Raw genomic sequence first — 20,144 nt, forward strand, 5'->3', positions numbered from 1 at the left:
TATAAATTAATTTATGCATATGTGCTATATAAGCTGGAAATAAATTTCTTAATAATATACAATAAAAAAGAACTAAAATTATATATTAAAAATAAAAAATTACGATATTAATTAGATGAATTGTTTTTCTCTACATTATTTACAATTTATATTCATAATGAGCGGAACGTGAACGTCGAGCACCAGAATACCAACGATAAGGTAATTGTTGTTGTTGTGGTTGTTGCTGTTGTGAGTTTAATGACAATGTGCTATTATTTATAACAGCGCCAGGACTACGTGCCATTTGCAAAGTTGCCAGTATAGCCTGCTATGTTGTTGAAGATGGCGCTGCTGTTGTACTTTGTAGCTCATTTGTGTGACGACGTGATAATCGACGATTCATTATAGAGATTGAAGCACGATTAACATATTCATGACATTGTGTATTCGTCGTATTCGCTGTATTTGTTGTTGTGGTTAGATTTCCATTTTTGGCTATTCCACTATTCGCATCCAGATATGCTTCTGGACTGAAACGAACACGACTATGTTGTGATGAAATCGAACCTTCTTTGGCACTTAAATATGAGCTGTCATCACTGGTAAGTGAATCGGGTGGTGTGGGATTAGTTGGTGTACCTTGTTGCGATGATATGCTCCCACCATTGGTACCCAGCAAACTGCCAATACCTGCCGTTGCAAGACCATTTGAAGTGTTTCCTGTTGTACCATTACTCGTTTTATAGTTGTACTTCTTAAGTGAGGAACGTAATTTCGTGCCGGCATTACTGAAGCCAAGCAAAGTCTGTTCAAACGGCAAACTCGCTGGTCTTTCCTGTATCACCAATGGCTTAGTATTGATTGGACTCAACGGTGTTGAGCGTGTGTGCGTGTAAGCATTTATTTGTATTGTTGAAATTTGATTTTGTTGTTGTTGCTGTTGCTGCTGTTGTTGTAGCAATATAATTTGTTGCTGCGGTTGTTGTTGTTGTTGAAATTTAGTTTTATGTAAAGGACTCTCACCCATATATGGATGTAAGTTTTCATAGTCTCGCATTCGATTTAAACTAGTGCCCACAATTTCAGCACGACTAGTAATACGATTTGTTAGTTTCGGTGAACTTTTATAAAGTTCATGTTTGCTGGGTGGCGGAACCACTTTAGTAGGTTCTCGAAATTGTGCATAATCAGTCGTTGTGGTGGAAATATTTACATTTAAATTATTATAATCGTAGAGAGAAGTTGGTAATTCATCGCGTTCCAAAGTGAAACTTTGGTTAAAATTGGAACTGTTTGATATTGTGGATGGTGTTCGTCGATGACCAGCTGCAGTTATACCCATTTGTGGCATTCTGGGAGGAGGTGAACGTGTTTGCTGTTGCTGAAGTTCCTGTTGTTGTTGTGAGTGTTGGGTATTGTACTCATAGTCATAGTAGTTGGGCAAGCGATGATTATAGTCATATGAATAGTCGGGGTATGATTTACAATCACGTTCATAGGATAGATTGATATCCGGGCGATATGGGAAATAGTTTGAACCTGTAAAATAAAAATATTTGAATATCTGGAAAAAAATATTTATTTATATTGTCTATAAATATATTGTCTATAATGAATTCGTGTACAGTTTGGAGTTTTCCTTAAATATATATATTCTCTGCTGAGTTCTGTATTATTTATGTTCAATTTTAAAATAGCGAAAGAGATTTCTAATATCTATGCTTAAGTACTATTTAATTCTGTGAACTAAGTATATAATTTATATAAAAAGCATGAAAATTACGATATACCAAGAGACTTTAAAAAAAGTTAGAAGTTGATAGAACTATAAGGATTAATTTTAGCCAATTGTATTGAAGATTTTAATGTCATGACAAATTTTGACAAAATGTAGTGGTTAAGTCGACCCACGGGCTTAGCAAAGTGGGACATAAGGATCGATGGGCCACATGCAATTGCACTTGAATTGATATATCGTAAAGAAAGAAGGGTTCAAGGAATATAAATCGGCTTTTTATGATCTTTTATAAGAAAAATAATTTTGAAAATTTTATAAGTTGTTCTTTAGAACTTCCTCTGCTTTCCTATTTGTCTCTGACCGCGATCTGAAGAGTTGCCAATTTTATTCTCTCACTTCTTATTTTAGGTACAAAGAAAAAGATACACTCGGTAATTCGGTGATAATAGAAAATTTCTTAACTGATTCCAGACGAAATCCCCGTAACGTTAGGAAAAGAATATGGGAAATGCTAGTTTATTCTGATAACGATGATAAGTATTTTCCAAAATTCTTGTTCATAATTTATTGATTGCTTAATATAATATTTATGGTGTTTGATAAAAAATACAAGTATCTGAAACATTCAAGAATAACTGTGAATATTGGGTGAAATTTTCAAAGTATAGTTTGAAGTTTAGCATATGTCCCTGATTGTACTTATTTGGTTCGTTTGTTAGTTATTTAAAAGATTTTTTAATGCTTTCAAATATACTTATTTTTAATTCTAGAACTTCTCAAAACTGTCTTACCAAAATATCCAGTTCGATGTGCGCCAGCACCGTAAGCTCCGCCATCATTGGAAAAGCTCGGTCCATTCCTTAGGAAATCAGCGGGTGTGTAAGTCTGTCGTATATTATTTTCTACAGCAAAGCGTTCAAATGGTCTCAGTGGAGGAGCTGGTTCATCACATTCGGAATATTCAAAATTTTCAGTGAAAGACGATGTGCTAATTTTACGACGAGGCGACGGTGTTGGAGGTTGTGTATGACTACCTAATGAAGTTGATAACATACCAGACGTATTTGTAGTAAAATTGGAACCCAGTCCACTCGTAGTAGAAATTGTTGAGGGTAATTGATGATGTTGTTGTGCGTGACGTTGATGAAACGGAGTGTTTTGTAAACTTGAAGTTGGTTGTATAATTTTTGAATAAAATGGTTGTGTGCCTATTGGTTGTGGAGATTCGGAACGACGCATAATCAAATGTTCCTCTGTGGGCATATATGTTAATGCACTTAATGGAATGCTGTAATTTATAATGATAAAAATATACATGAATTAATATTGTTAAATTTTTTATGTAGTGATGATTTAACTCACCGACAATGTTTACCCGTGCCATGATAAGTGTTAGCAGCAAATCTACGTTCATCAACAATGTTTGAAAATTGCATATCAATTGGTGCTTTTAGTGCAGGCACCTCATTCAATAATGTGGGATGCACGGGCGATACGTTTGATACTCGTACATCGTAACCAGCCGCAACTCCGGCTAATAACGCTGCCATATTATATAGCAATACTTCAATAACTGATAATTTTGGTTTACGTGCGGAGTCGCCAGCGTATAGTGTTGGCATTGGTATGTTAGAAGTGAAACGACTTAAAAGGTAGGGATTTGGAGACATTATTGGAAGCTTAGGACCACCGCCAGCCAGTACAGGTAGTTGTGAACACCAATCATCTTTGGAATTATAACCTGATTCATATGTAACGCAGCGTCCAGAATAATAATAATATGAATTTCATATAATAAAATTTTTTTTTATTTTTATTTATTAATTAAATAAAAAATATACCACAAGCAAACCAAAGAGTTAAAAAAATACTTTTATTTGTCATTTATTATTTTTTTTTGTTTTTTTTGTTTGGTTTTTGTTTTATTGGGGAACTTTAGTATAGTATTTGACGAACCTACACCAAATTTCTATTTCAGATACTGGGAATTTTATTACATGTTAACCAATATTTGTTTATAAGTAAAAAAGTAAATTAAATTGTTTTATGAATTTTTTTTATTATTTTTTGTGTTTTTGTATAAATTAAAATTTTTAATGGTTTTTTTTTTCGTATGGAATATTGTTTATCTTAAATAAATCAACATAAAAATATTAAATATGCCAAAAATAAGAGGTTTATTTTTTAAATATAATTACTTAAAAATTTGTTTTTTAAATAAATTAATAAACACCAAAATAGAATAGCACAGAACACATAAGTCAATAATAGAAGAAATTGAATAATAATACAAACGATTTTAAAAATCACAGTTAAAAATAAAAATATAATTTTATAAACAAGTATTTAATTTATAATTTTTTAATAAGAAATAAAAATAAGTTGTCACAGTTTTATAAAATAAAAAATTTAGTATTGATAAATTTTAATTATATGACTAAGTACTGAAGCATAAGAATGGTATTTTAAATATAAGTAAATGCTATAGAATAATGCCTAGTATTCTAAATATATTTGAATAACCGCATTCTAAATAAAGAGTTATTTTATATTGGATTCATTTATACTCGATCATGACGGTATTCAGTTATTTCGAGTATACTTGGTTTCGAACATTTGCACCAAATACTTAAAATGTTTAAGCTGCTTGAAGATGTTCGAATTGTACGAATAGCATATCTGCTTTAAAAATTTGTTTTATTTTAGTTATGCTTTAGCTTTATGTTATATTCTAGTTTCATTTTATTTACTTTTATCTATATACTTGAACACTTAGATGTGTTCGAACATTTTCGATACAATGCTTCTTTACAAGTGTATTCGAACTTTAAAATGTTAAAAACTATGAACAGCTTGAATATTTGAAGCTTTATTTAAAAAAGATACTATATAATACATTTCTATTAGAATCAAAAAACGAATTCGTTTTCATTTAACAATATTTATCGTTTATATAAAAAAAGTAAATATGATTTTAATATTTTGTTATTAAAAATATATAAGGCAAAAAAAAAAAATTCTAATAGAATTAATATTTAGTTCTATTTATTTACAAATATTTAGGAAAGCAGTATAAAAAGTTGAAAATATTTATACAACTAGAATATAATTTTCAGTACTTAGTCATGTGTTGTTGTATATAATAAAAAAAAAAATTTATCAAGTGCAGACTTAAAAAAAAATTAAAAAATTATACATTTTTACAGCATATAAAAATTAAATTATACTTTTTAAAAATAATAATAAATTATATACTATATTTAAGCATACATTTAAAAAATTGAAATGCAATTATTTTCCTATAATTAAATTTTTTTTTTGTTTGTTTTAAACTATAAAAGGCACTCAAGTCTGTTTAAACTTATAATATTCTATATACTTAAATATAAAATTATTTCTAATGATGACTACTTAGGAATATTTATATCCAAACATGATAAATGGTTCAAAAAATTATGGTAAGTAAAATTGTTTTTTTTTTGTTTTTATTTTCTAATACGGCATGAAGAATTTCTTTTTTTTTTTTATTTTTATTTAAGCAACAACTTTTACGTCCACTTAAAGGTTTTAATATAAAACATGGTTTAGATGGCATTTTAAATGCAAATTCCGATTTGTATAATACACGTTTCTATAAATTAAATATAAAGTGTCATTTAAAAAAATGCAAAAAGCGGTGATATTAGCAAGTTCGGCTTATTTTCAAAATGCAAATAATTACAATTCACTGATTAACTATTCATTTTGTTAATACATAATTTGGCATTATGACTTTAGTTACTAATAAATTACATTCAATTATTTCGTACTGTAACTATCTTTTTGTTACTTTTAGGTTGTGCCTGTTTTGAAAATGTAATATTTTTTGCGTAATTATGCTCCTAAAGGGCAACTAACCTGACATTTATTAGTGTACAACACTATTGTGACTATTGTGACCAGGTCCAGAAAGCTTGGCAGTATGTTCAAATTTTAAACCAAATTCCTATTTTTTCAATGTCAAAATTTTAACTTGCATTGAAAATTACAAGAAATTCACACTTGACGTGATTATGACTGTCAGCATCGCATTGCCTTCTATGGGACCAGCGAATTCTGTGCAGTAAAGCGTACACCAAAATCTCTTATATTTATCTTTTATATTTATTCATTAAATATTAAGATACGTAGAAGGCAGTCCTAAGCGGACAACTACAGGACCAGCAATTCTGTTCGATTGAGAAACTAATTGTTTATTCAAAAGAACATGTTTTTTATGAAAAATGATAACCCCAGACTAGTAGCATTACAAGGTTATGTGAACTGTTCCTTTAATAAAGCTTTCATTCATTATCATATGTATCTACATATCTACATAGTTTTTAGTATGAATACAAAACTATATATAAACATATTTATAACTAGGTATAACCAATATTCATTGACAGAACAGTTTAGTTTTATTTACATCATACATCATAAACTTCCTCATTCTTAGTGAATAGTTGTGCGAAAACAGCCGAACACTTGCTAGTATCCTTAAGCGATTGTTATGAACTATTTTGCAACTATTTTATTTAGTATAGCTCCTACCACATTATTGTCTATTTTTTACTTAAAGCAATTATGTCTCATACACTTTCCAATTGTTCACAGGATTGTGTACGTAGTTTTGGTTCATGATTGCCAATGTCGGTTGCGAATTCGGCATTTGCATTTTCGAATAATTTATATGCGCTCTTTGAATTTGTTCGATATTTCTTTTTCGAACTGCGCAGCGTCCCAAATGTTAAAAAATTCATTATAGACTTTTTAAATTTGGCTGAATTGGACGAATTTGTATCGGAGGATGAATGTGTTGTTGATGACTTTGATTTGGAGGATTTCAGTTTGTTGGAATTTTCTTTTTGTTTTCGTAATTTCTGTTCTTGTAATTGTTGTTGTTTCAATAATTTTTCTTTCATTTTGATTACTTCGGGATCTGGTTGTACATCCTGTAGTTTTCGTGTTGCAAAAAAGGAATTCTCCGATATACCGCGTGATGCAGGAAAATTTCGTATTGCTTCTGGATTATCGCTTACATTATTTGCTGCTATACGACTCATTGAATTGTTGTCATCTGAATAATAAGTGGCAAAACTTATTGAGTGATTTGCTGCAATTGGTGAGTCCATCGAATTATTGATGGAACTATTTTGCCATTCTTCTATTGAAGCAAAAGAGGTATTATGTGAAGTGGATGAGGTGTTCACCTGAAAAGTTACTGATGACTTCCGTGATACTTGTTGCGAGTTATTTGTATCAATCGATGATGATTGATCGGAACAAATAGAATTGAAACGATCATCTCCGGAAGTAGAACGACGTAATATATCATGTATGCTACTATTCTGAGCAGACGTATCAGAGGATTTCAGTTCACTCCTTTCATAATTTTCATGTTCATCACTGTTTGATGGTTGACGAAAGAAACAGTGACGTGGAAACTGAGATCCTGAACCGTTACGTTGAAATCGATATGCACTTTCCATTTCTTCGACATTTTCATCAGCGATGTGTGAAGTGGAATTGTACATTGTTAAATCGCCGCTTGACTTTGAACTTACACGTTCAGAACGTTGCCAAAACGATCGATTCGAAGTGGAACGCTGAAAATTTGTATCTTCTGTATTACCTACAGTTGAAAATATTTCATTTAAGGATTGCTCCATTGACTTGTAAAAGAAACGATCATATGTAGGTGCATCTGGATCACTCGTTTTGGTTAATAATATATTATCATTATCAGATAGTTGACTTGTTAAAGTTGTCTTGTCAAACCAATGGACTGCCAGTCGTGACTGATTCTGTTGACTCATTGTTGGTAATAATTTACTATCCAAAGAAAACTTTTTTCGTGTAAATGCTGGACTATTACCAAGACTATTACAAGCATGCTCGGATAATGGACTACGATCAGGTAATGTGTTATTTGGTGTGACTTTACGAAATGGAAAACAGCCTGTTGTTGGTGTAATTGGTTCGCTTTCTGAATCGCTATCCAGTGTATGTATAATAGGAAAACGACTACGATTATTTGTATATTGAAATGTTTCCAACATGCATTCATGACTCTTCCCCAATATCTTTTTAGATTTTTTACTATTACGCAAATGATCGTTACAATATCCACCAATATTAATTTTACCATTATTATAATTATTCTGGGTCAGTGTACTAGTAGAAGTAGTGGTATTATTACTATTAAAACTATTAATGGATAATGCTGTATTAATGCTGTTACTAATGTTATTTTTAGCATGATTATTATTGAGCAATGCATTTGCAACCATTGATGGTACCGAAGATGAATTGGATGAATTAAAATTGGACACAGTTTGCATATTTGCGCTGTTGTAGCTGTTGGTGTTCGTGGTTATACGAATACCTTGTGAATTGAAGCCAATTATCGTTGCGGGTGGATGCGTTGGTGACGTTGGAGTTGAGCCTGAATTATTCTCTCTTTGCTGCTGTTGTCGGGTAATTTTTTTATCGAGATCTGGAGCGCTTTTGCTAAATGATGCATGAGTCGATACATTTGCATGCCATTCTGTAGAACGTAAAGTTGGCAAATGTGAACGTTCACGTTGATGTACCGTTGAAGGCCCCCATGTTTTACCTTTATAACCATCTGGCACTATTATGTATACATTTTTTGTTGAATCAATTTAAAAAAAAATAAAACAAAAATAAATATTATTAAAATAAAATTAATAAAAAAAAGAAATAATTAATATTAAACAAATTAATAAAAAAAATATATATTGTGCTCACAATTGGAAAATAAAAATAATTAAAACAAACTGTATATATTATATTATTTAGATTTACTTCTTTTAATAGAGTTGTTGTTACTATTTTGGGGTGTAGAAAATTTTGGAGAATGAATTAAAATAATGGTAAGACCTACATTCTTAAATAAAAAAATTTTTTTGAGCTATTTCTTAAAATTTATAATGCAAATTTCAACTACAAGTTTTTTTATAAAGGCTTTTCCATAAGACTTTTATTTAGTTTATAGATTTCTAAATATTTTAATAAAACTATTTGATTTTTAAAAATATTATATTTCTTTAGAAAAATGTTTATAATGCTGCAAATAAAATTTTGGAATGTATTAATACGATATTATTACTTTTTCTCATCCAGAAGACTTCGTTATAAGGATCAAGAAACAACAGAAAACGTACTACGCATATGTCCAGTTGCGATTGGGATTTAGGTCCCGGACACAATTAAAATTAAACCTACAGCAGTCGGTCTTGAACTGGGGTGATTTAAATAGAAGAAATCACAAAAGATTTTCTTAGTTTCTAGTGCATACGTAGTTTAAATTATATTAATAAAAACGTTTTATTTTGTTGTTATTTCATACCAATCTTTTGGTTTAAACAATCGATCCATTTGGGGCATGTGACTGCCAAATTCGGAAGTCGATAATTATTCTAAACTAAAATTTTTCGTCAAATTTGATATTAAATGTTACGAAAATATTGCTATGGAAATTTTTAAGTAGAAGTTTTTAATTTTCATCTACTTAATACTAAGTTTAACAAAATCCTCAATATATTCTACTGTCTTTCTCATTGCAAATAATTAACTATTCCATTTTACTTACGTGCTACAATGCGTAATCCCGATATGGCAGGTGATCCAGGCGGTGTGTCAGTGCGTACACGAGAATTATCACGAATTGTTGTCAATGTATGACGAAAATCAGTTGGGTGTGATATTTTTACAGGTTCTTTGCTTTTTAATACCTAAAAATATTTCAAATTATCTTAGTATTTCAATATAAAAATCAAAAAAAAAAATTAAAAAATTATATTATATTATACCTTTAATTTACTAAACTTTCCTTTCCTTTTATTAGGTACAGGAGTTTGTAAAACAATTAATTCACGTCCGATCAGTTCTATCTCACGTGCCACCAATCGTTCCTCCATTAATTTTAAATGATCAGCCTTTTCTTTTTGTTGTGCTTGTACTAACAGCAGCTCCTCTTCTTTATTACGCAGTTCCTTAAAAATTGTAATCAATTAAGATTAATTATAAATATTTACAAAATTTTTTTTGTTATAATTAATAAGGAATTTTAATTTTATAAAATTAAAATGAACTTCGAAACTAACATGCATTAAAGGTGGTGTACATGCTACTTTTTTAACAAAATAATTTAATAATTTTTAATTAATTTTTTATAATTTGTGTATGTTAGAAAGTTTTATTAAGTTTTTATTTATTTATAATTATTAATAATAAAAAAATAATAAAATTATTTAATATATAAATATATAGAGTTAAAGTAAAACAAGTTTTATTATTAAGAACTCATGTGCATATATGGGATATGTACTATTGGGAATAATAATACAAACAATAAAAATAGTTAATACATATATTTGAAAAAAAAAAACAATTTCTATTTTTAAAAACTTATGTGCAGATAAATTATATTATAGTGCAACAAAAAAACTATTGTAACTAAGCAGCTAACATTTATAATTATTTATTTTTTTTATTTTATAAATTCTTATTTATAATAATTTAACAATTCTTACTATATTATTTGTTATTTTTATCTTACAAGAGGTACTTTCTAATATATTCACAATTTATTCTTAATCCTAATCTACTATAAATAAAAAATACTTTTATATAATTTTTAATTATTGAAGAGTATAAACTGATGCAATTATAATAGTTAGGAAAGATAAATAAATTGTTATATTAACAATAAATAAATAAAATAATAAATGTAAATAATTTTTATATAAAGTTTATAAAAATACTGCTAATTATTTATTCAACAAAAAATTTTAAAAAATGATAACTTCATTAATGAAAAAGTTTATATGAATATTATTATTTTAAATAACTATTTATTAATTTAAAATTATATTTTGGCCGCAGGGTTATTTGTATGTATGTTATTAATGTTTGAAGTTTTAATAATTAATTAAAAAATAAAATAAAATTTATTAATAGTTTCAATACATATATTTCAAGATTTAAAAATTTATTTAACTATTTTTTTTAATATATATTTATTGTTCATATTTATTGTTTAAATAAAATTGATTAATATTTGAAAAACAGAATTAAATACATAAATCTGAAGATTTTTATTCAGTGTTTAGACTGACAATACAGCAATATTGTATACTGTCAAATATTGAAAATCATTAATCTTTTATGGAAAAATACTTGGTAGTACTTCCATCATAAATGTTAACTAACTGACATTTGAAAATAAGTTAAAATCATTATGATAGTATTATTAAGATTTTTCCCAATATATACACAAATAGAAAAACAATCAAATATAAGATAAACAGCAATATATATATATTTATATATATTTCAATATAAAATGTAAAATATATTACTTATAATAATTTATATGTGTAAGTGATCTTCTAGTTAGACTATAAATATATATAATAATTTTTTTTAAATATAAATTACCAAAACTTGTTCTGTTATACTATAAAAATAATATAGTATTCTTTAAATAACGTTTTACAAAAAAAATATTTTTAACTTTAATTATACTATAACAAATTTACATGCTTTGCATAAACAAAGTTTTAGTAAAACTACAATAAAATATTGCATTTGTACTAAACTTTTGCTTACCTCTTCAAGTGATTGAAAACGCTGAATGAAATAACCATTAATAATTAATAAATAAATTATTTTTAGAAAAAATTATTCTATTCAGCAAATAATGATTAAACAAATACGATTTTTCATTAGTTAGCAAAATAATGCGTGAAAAAAGTTAAGAAATGAACCAAATTTTTTTCGAAGCATGTGAATTTTTAATATAATTACTACATATAAAATAATAAAAAAATAAATGTAATAATATGAATGACAATATATATGAAACTATGAATAATACTATAAATACAATTCTATAATGATAACTTCTTTATATATATATATATAATATAGCACACCACCTAACAATTTTGAATGAAACTTAAAAGAATTTTTTATACAAAGCTAATTGCTTACATATACATTATGTATTATACATATATAAACTATATATACCTTTTCTTTCAAGCGTAACTCATGCAAGACTTCAGCAATTTCTTTTTTCCAACCATCTTGCATTGTATGAAAAGATTCCTGTGGAGTTAGTGTGAAACCAGAACGCGCTATATCTTCCAATTTAATTAGAATATCTTTAAAACCAGGTCGATTATGAGGGTCACTCTCCCAGCAGCCTGTTGAAGAATAAAAGTAATAATAATGAAATTTATAAATAACATTATTCTATTAATTTTATGAATAATTATACTTTTCATGAGTTTTCCCCAAGCTTCTGGACAGGTTTTAGGTATCGGTAAAGCTAAAGTATTTACAGCAACACCATATGCCACTGATAGTGAATCGAAACCTTTATAAGGTGTTTCTCCAGTAATTAACTCCCATAACAGGACACCATAACTCCAAACATCCGATGATCTGAATTAAAGTATAAATGAAAAATATATTTAGAAAATAATTATTTTTATATGTTACTTGATACTTACTTGGAGTACGTGCCCCTGCTTATCACTTCCGGCGGCATCCATGCATATGTGCCAGCCGCCGACATACGCTTTGTATTATAGAGTTCACGTGCTAAACCAAAATCTGTTATTTTTAACGTTTTCTTATGCAGATTATCACCTTCAATTGCTTCAAATATTAAAACTATTGCAAAAAACAAAAGACAGAAGAAAAATAATAGATAAATAAGAATGTGAAACAAATTATATATTAAACAATTAGGTGAATTCATAAAAATGTTACATTTTAATGGTACGTATATATTTAACAGGAAGTACCTAATTTGTAATACGTGAATAAATATAATAAATTTAGCAAAATATGACATGAAAAATAAGAAAAATATGATAACGCTTAAAAAAATTCCTCTAGTATAAAATAAAAACTAATAGAAATGATTAATTTTTGTTTCTATTTTTGTCTAATAAAATAAGACTACTCAATATATATTTATTTATGTATATAGTAATACAATATAAAAATAAATAATTTTTCTACCGCTTTTATTGTGATGTATAGTCATTTTATGTACAGTCAATTGCACCAATAGGTATTACTAATAGGCGGTATCCGAAATAGCTGTAGGGTTAGCCCAAGAATACACTTAAAAAAAATTGTTTAATAATTAATATGTAAATGTTGGAGCTAAATTACTAATATCGAGTATTACAATAATCGTGCACTTCGAATGTACATCTTCGAATTCAAAGATTTGAAACGAACAGTTCAACCAATTCATACGCATAATGTTTTAATTTAATTACTAATATATTTAAATATATTATATATGATACCAATTGTTTAAACATCAATTAGAGTTTTATTATATTTTATTTCTGTTTAGTTTTATATACATAAATATATATAAAGAAGCAAATGTTCGAATATCATATTGTGTTCGAACTTTGTCAAGCTAACTGTACGCCAGCCAAAGTGGGTAATTAAAATGGTCGAAGCTTTAAACAACTGGATTAATATTTGAAACACTAATATTTAAAAACTGAAAATAGTCACGAGTGCACTTGTTTTATAGTATTATATATGATGTTGAAGGCTTATGGGAACCTAAATAAAAAAACTATTAATTGACTTTCGCAATGGCATATCCAAGTTTATATAAATTCTACCTTACGGCGGAGAACGCGGAGGCTGTCTAGATGTCTAGAAAACATTATAGGAGGTTATTAATACTGAAACACTATCTGTTGACAAATTAAATTCGAAATAGCAAACAAATAAAAATACAATACAGGACGAAAGACCTAGTAGTCCAGCTACTTTTTCTTAGTTAACTTCAAAATAAATTTTAATGTTAACTCACAAATAAATAAATAATAAATCAAATATAATAATATTATGTTATGTTCGATTGTAATAATAGGTAGCTGGTGCTGTAACGCCGTCGAACTTTTATAACTATATAAAATTACTTTTCCTTTTTGACAGGGTGCAAGTTCAAACCTTAGTACTTGCAGTTTCAAAAAAATTGTTTACGAAGAAGAAATAATTCCAAGAGCCCACTGATAATGGATATTTGGCAATATTTGAAACAGCTATATGATCAGCAAAAAAATGCAATTAATTAAAAATAATACAATTTGTTGTTGCAATTCACCACTGTTCAAAAAGCTTTTCTATATAAAATAACTATATACAAGAAAAAACTAATATTTTTCATTAAAGTTAATACAAGCTTTTAGCAATATATAAAATATATTTAAATACTTATGGGTGTTTATTACACACCCTGAAAACCTCGACGATTCGCTACCGTTAATTGTTAAAAAAAAAAATATAATAAAATAAACTAAGTTACAAAAAGTAAAACTATTAAATAATAATTATCTTAAATTAATACTCTGTTTAATAATACATAGGAAATAAATAATAATTGCTTATAAACATTGTAAAACATTTGTGACTGTTATCAATAGTGCATACTGATAAAATATAAACAAAAATAGCAATAATAAATATAAACATTATATATAGGTAATAATCGATCCGATAATAATCGTGTTAAGAAAGTAAACAATTTTGTAAATTTAATATACATTTTGCTAATTCTCTGCACTTTCACTCACCATTTGAACTCTTTAAGTCTCGATGTATAATCGAAATTTTAGCTTCATTATGTACATAATTCATGCCACGTGCTATTTGTATTGCCCAATCAACCAGCACATCGGGCGGTATTTTGCGACCAGCCAAAATACGATTCAAACTCCCACCACGTGCATATTCCATAACTAGACATAATTTTGACTTTAAGCACACGCCATGCAATGCGACAATATTCTCATGCTTTAGAGCCCATAAAAGTGTGGCTTCCTGTAAAACATTTTCGCGTGCGGTTTGCATATCTTCATCAGGATTCTGACGTGCTGCCTTTATAGCAACTTCTTCGTTGCCATAATAACCACGATGTACTTCACAAAAGCCACCAATACCGATTACTTCTTTTATGTCTAATTCCTCGTAAGCGATTTCACGCGGTTGTATATCACCAATCGCTGAAGGCACATTTAATAACATAGGATCCTTGTTCGTAACGAAATTGCTAGGAAATATGCCAACCTAAAGAAAATATACAATTTTAGTAGAAATTCATGAAAACGGCAGTATGTTAGTGTAAGGTAACTAACTTAAAAAAGCATAAAATTAATATGGCATAGCAAATTATTTAAAAAAAAACTTGTATTTCAAAGGTCAGGGACAGATTTTTAACAATATGTTAGAGTGGTATATAAAAGCATTCTAAATTTTATTTCATATGCAATAAATACCAATTAATCGATAAGATTAACTATGAATTATTTACTAATTGATTTGAAATTTTTTTCATTTTATTTTATTTAAGCAAACAATACCTTTAAAGATATTAAGTAAAGTATTGCATTAGTAAGATGCTAGAAAATATTCTATTTTAATATTTTTCCACGAGATAAGCGAACGCTTATCAAATATAAATATTAAATAATAAATAAAAGCTTATCAAACTCTTAAGTGGTGAGTTATTCTCAAGCGTTAAGGTAACTCGATATAATTTATTTATACTCATAAAAACTGGAAATTGTAGCAAATAATTTATTATGCCATAATATAATGAAGTGCTTTTGAGGAAGTGACGTATACACTCGTTGCAATCTCAACACATTACCTCGTCACCAATTTTTCCAGTCCACCAGCCTTCATCTCCTGAGATATTACTATCCATCGATAATACTATCACAATTTGACCACATCGCAGGGATAATTCATCATCACCTTGTGCTTCATAATCATATAAAGCTGTCCACAAGCTGCCATCAGGTAATGGTGGCATCGTGGAGTTACTGATGCTATTTGTGTTATTGTTGTTGTTGTTGTTTGTAATGTTGGATGAATTGATGTTGCCATTATTGGTGGTATCTGATGTAACTGTGCCGGAATCTGTATGATGTTCTTCACTTATGGCAAGCATTTGGTTAATGTTACTGTTGTTTATTGAGGTCTTACGTGTAGGCATAAATCCTTTCCGATACTTAACAAATAAATCTGCTACTCTTCTCTTCCTAATACTGCACGTTTCTTATTTTGCTATAGATGAGCGTTTCTCCTATGCCCCATTTGTAAGCCATACGTGCTAATTTGTGATTTCACTCTCAAATTAATTTCGTTAACTGAAAGAAAAAAACAAAAAATAAAAATAAAAAATATTTTATGATAAAAACAAATAAAATTTTTTGAAAAAGTCTATAAAGATTAGACAAGGTAAATGTTGAAAAGAAAAGATTGTGTAAATTTTGGTTTGATTGGTTTGACCAGTTTTTGATACGCAGTATCAATTTATGTTGCTCCATCAGCATAAATAAAAATTCATTGTCAAAATTTTATTTTTATCAATAGAGAAGATGATGGCTTCAAAATTTTTACTTTTATATTTATTTTTAAACACAAATTATTAACATAAAATCGAAAAGAATTTATGTAAATAACTTGATATTGTTCTTTATCTTTATCTGCATATATTTCTACACAATTTATTAACTATTATTAACACATGCTTATTGATTTTTACTAAAAAATATAATAAAATATATCGAGTTTTACTTTCTTCAGGTCTAACAAAAGATTTACAGAATATCTACAATGTATCTCCACTTTCTCTACATCTAACAAAGAAGAAGAAACAAAATAACTGTAACGTGTCTTGAAATATTAGGTTTGTTCTAACAACTTCTCTAAGTGACTTCAAGTTACTTTGATTCATACAAGCATAAGAGAGCTTGAGTTGTACTAGTCTTTTTCTGACGGTAGCTGGTAGAACGCACCTATGTATTATTAAAACTCATTCAAAAACCAGTAAATTGATTTCTACACTCTGACAATTTCATCACAGTTTATTGACTTTTAACCAATGCATATGCATTGATAAAACTTTTAGCAAAAAATGTGTCCAATACTCTTAACATCTCTTTTTCATTATTGGCAGCATCAATAGCTACTGAGTGCCAAGCATATAGTTGAACTGAATTTTGATCCGCAAGTATATATCGCTTATAGCGAATCCAAACATTTATCTAAATAGTATTATTAATTATTTGAAAAACATATTAATTATGTTTTTTATTATGGTAAATTGTGGTTTTCAGACCAGCAATGACCTGGAGAAAAACAGTTTAGTAGGAGACGGGCAAATCGTTTAACGAGTTCAGAGCACAAAATAGAAACCAGTGGAAAACTTTTGTAGATTACTTAAGCTCCTAATGGAGTACGGAAATAATAATAAATTGTGGTTTAATAAAGTTGGTAATAGCTAGTAATTATATTTCCACCTGAAAGAATCGAATGAACTAAAAAGTAATAGCAGTAAAAGCCTAGGCGCAGAAAAATATTTTATTATGAAAAGTAATTCGTTCCATAGATAAAAAAAATCAAATTGATATTTAAATAAGAAAAGTAAGCTGCTGTTTAGGTAAGAAAAGATCTATTATATATGCATATTACCTTTCTCCGCACCTAAATACATACTCTCATACATAATAGAAATGAACACAATAGTGGAAGGTAGATAAGTAGGTCGGTAAAGAGAAACGACTTTTCAAGGTTTCAATAATAGTCAGATTAACGCTCCGGAACTATTCGTTCATCACGGCAATGAAGATCCGTTCTCCATCTCTAAAAGTTATTTAACTAATTATAGCAGATCCTTGTGGGCTACAACAACAACAGCGTCTTCTCTATTATCTAAGAAAGCCGTTTTGATTTCACATTGTTTTTAAATCCAGATAAAAGAATAGGCATATTAGTACCAGTCAAACGCATTAATAAACGCAAGCATCTGGCTAATGCTAATTCTGAAAATAACACCTGGGGTGGCTAATAGTTAAAGCTTGTTTCTAGATAATACTAACATACTCATAGACACAATTGTTTTGGTGTGTTTTCTTCGAGTACTTGTAGACTTATATTACAGCTTGGTTTCATGCCGTCCTATAGTCTACTGTCTTGTTAGCATAGATATTAACATAGTTACTTCCGATTTACTTCTATGAAACAAGTCGGAGGTTCTATATTTGAAGTACAGGAGCAAAGTAACTCTACTCTGACTGACTCTAGAGGATATATGAGTCTGTTTTCTATTTGCCTGCAGCAAAAACTGGTTGTAAGTCCATAAGTCAACTTTTGTCTGTGGCTAGTAGGAGCAGGGATTAAAATGGGAGGTTCCATAGAAGAGAAGTCAAGTCTAGCTAGCTCATCTGCATGCTTGTTACTTGCTACATTAGTATATCCACAGCTATGAACAATCGTTAGAGAAATTCTAATGGTCCGAGTATAACTACGACAGTAAAATATTATATTGAAGAACTGTTTAATTATATTTACAATTGCTATTATAATTTTAATTACATAAAATGCATGAATTTTTTTTTTAGAAGATTAATGACAACTGTTTTTATTTTTGTATGATTATTTCAAATAGTTTTTTCCAATGGAAATGTATGACTACCCCCGTATGCATACCAAGCCAATATCAAACGGTTCTAACCGTTTGTTTTTTGAAGCAATTAATTCATTCATTTCAAATATTATTGTTGTTGTTGTAATATTAAAATATTTATTATGTTCACCTTAAACCCTTATTCAATGGGGAAAAAGAAGAGGATGACAAAAGGAGATCGTAAAGCCTTTCTTACAATTGCAGTGCAATGCACGGTTAGTGTTGCTTTATCAAAGCGTCTTAACGGATAAAAGCGGATTAGCAAAAAAACGTAATCGTAAAAGTAATAGTTATTAATTATTATTGCGCAAACAGGGCTGTGATAGTTTTGTGATAGTTTTATTAAATTAATTACCAACATAAACTAGTTTTCTATATTGCATATTTAAAGAAAGTGCGGAGTTTCTTTTTTTGTCTCTAAAACATAATAAAAATTTGACCTCCCGCGGTTTTGAAGCATCGATTGCCAAAATGCGTAAAATGCTTTCATGTCTCCGATCATGTACACAATTTCATAAACTGTAAATATTATCAAATTAAAAAAATATATTATTAACCCGTATATTCGGTACACAGTTTACAACAAATGCAAAACGTGTTAAAACGCTCTAAAACTTTTAAACCAAAAACAACAAAAACATATTTAATTAAACAATTATTTACTATTTTTTAAATTGCAACTACACAAAAACATGAAAGCAGCTAAACAACAACAAACAGTTAATAATGCAACAAAGAGGGTGGGGTGTTGTAGCGCCGCGCTGCTTAAAATCAAATTGACAATTGCACAGTGGCTGCACTTGACACCAATAATAAAAAAAAAACATGGAAATATATTTATATATATTATAATATACATATAATCTGGACTACCACGCCTACCGTTACTATAATTCCGGTATGTAAACACGTATATTTAATTAAACACAAATTATAAAATAATATTAGCACAGTAACATATTATGAAATTGCAGACATAACTTGTCTGAAACTCGAATAAAAATATTTTAATTTTTTACTTTTTCTTTTACGTTCGTCGTTTTTCACACAAAAAAGACACAAGAAAATCTTTCACTGATTTCGTTATTATATTCTAATATTAATATACAAATTTTATTTATTTCATATAGTATTTTTGTTAAATTTTCGTTTTTTATTAATTTTATATTATTTTAATCGTATTTTTAATGCAAATTTTATTCATTTGCTTTTATTGTGTCGTTTTTTTCGCTGCTGCTGTGTTCTTTTCGTTCGCCATTTATTTTTGATTTTCTTTATGTTACAAATTTTGTACAAAACAAATGTCAAACGAAAAGGTAATGTTGAAGATTTTGCATATGTGTCAAAACATTCAAATGTCAGATGGTTATGGTTCGTGTATTTGCTAAATGAAATAATTTTGTGAATGTAATAAAAAAATTTTAAAAACAGAATTTGTATATCTGAAAAAAATAAATATATTGAATTAATTAGTTACTTCTTCTATTAATAAATAAAAAAATATGTTTTATTTCAATAATTTAAATTCATATTATTTGATTATATACAGCATATTTTGATAATAAGTAACATGACACGAAAACAACCCTGTCTCAGAAAAATTCAAAACTTAAGAGTTTTTATTTGTAGTTTATTAGAATTTATTTATAATATAAAAACTTTTAGTGATGAATTTATAGTATTTATTTTTTTATATACCTAAAATAAATATGCAATATACATACATATTCCAAAATGAGATATATTCAAATAAGATTTGTGGCATGATATTTATCTAAAATATAAATTTATCATATTTGCTATTTAGTTGTTTTTTAGTTAACAGTATTTTTTTTTTATTTTAATCTCATTTAACTT

General features: G+C 28.1%; 1 protein-coding gene across 1 annotated transcript; it reads right to left on the bottom strand.

The window, feature by feature from the left end:
* Window positions 1–92: 92 nt before the first annotated feature.
* Window positions 93–19,300, bottom strand: LOC119666612 (mitogen-activated protein kinase kinase kinase). The gene is made up of 13 exons (XM_038075893.1): window positions 19,170–19,300; window positions 15,465–15,966; window positions 14,389–14,881; window positions 12,286–12,448; window positions 12,051–12,217; window positions 11,801–11,976; window positions 11,378–11,398; window positions 9,577–9,759; window positions 9,357–9,498; window positions 6,337–8,375; window positions 3,083–3,489; window positions 2,512–3,008; window positions 93–1,521 (listed from the first exon to the last, which is right to left on the bottom strand). Exons 2-13 carry the CDS (start codon window positions 15,810–15,812, stop codon window positions 311–313), a joined length of 5,847 nt encoding a protein of 1,948 aa, XP_037931821.1. The 5' UTR covers window positions 15,813–15,966; window positions 19,170–19,300; the 3' UTR covers window positions 93–310.
* Window positions 19,301–20,144: the final 844 nt, after the last annotated feature.

Source organism: Teleopsis dalmanni, chromosome 1 (assembly GCF_002237135.1).
Source record: "Teleopsis dalmanni isolate 2A chromosome 1, ASM223713v2, whole genome shotgun sequence".
In the NCBI taxonomy this organism is placed as follows: Eukaryota; Metazoa; Arthropoda; class Insecta; order Diptera; family Diopsidae; genus Teleopsis; species Teleopsis dalmanni.

What these genes read in the sequence shown, in the direction of transcription:
- LOC119666612 (XM_038075893.1), bottom strand. Translation starts at nt 15,812, where the DNA reads ATGCCTACACGTAAGACCTCAATAAACAACAGTAACATTAACCAAATG. An exon ending in GTTTTCAATCACTTGAAGAG is followed by an intron (nt 9,760 to 11,377) that starts GTAAGCAAAAGT and finishes ACAATTTTTAAG; the next exon opens with GAACTGCGTAATAAAGAAGA. An exon ending in GGGATTACGCATTGTAGCAC is followed by an intron (nt 8,376 to 9,356) that starts GTAAGTAAAATG and finishes TATACATAATAG; the next exon opens with TGCCAGATGGTTATAAAGGT.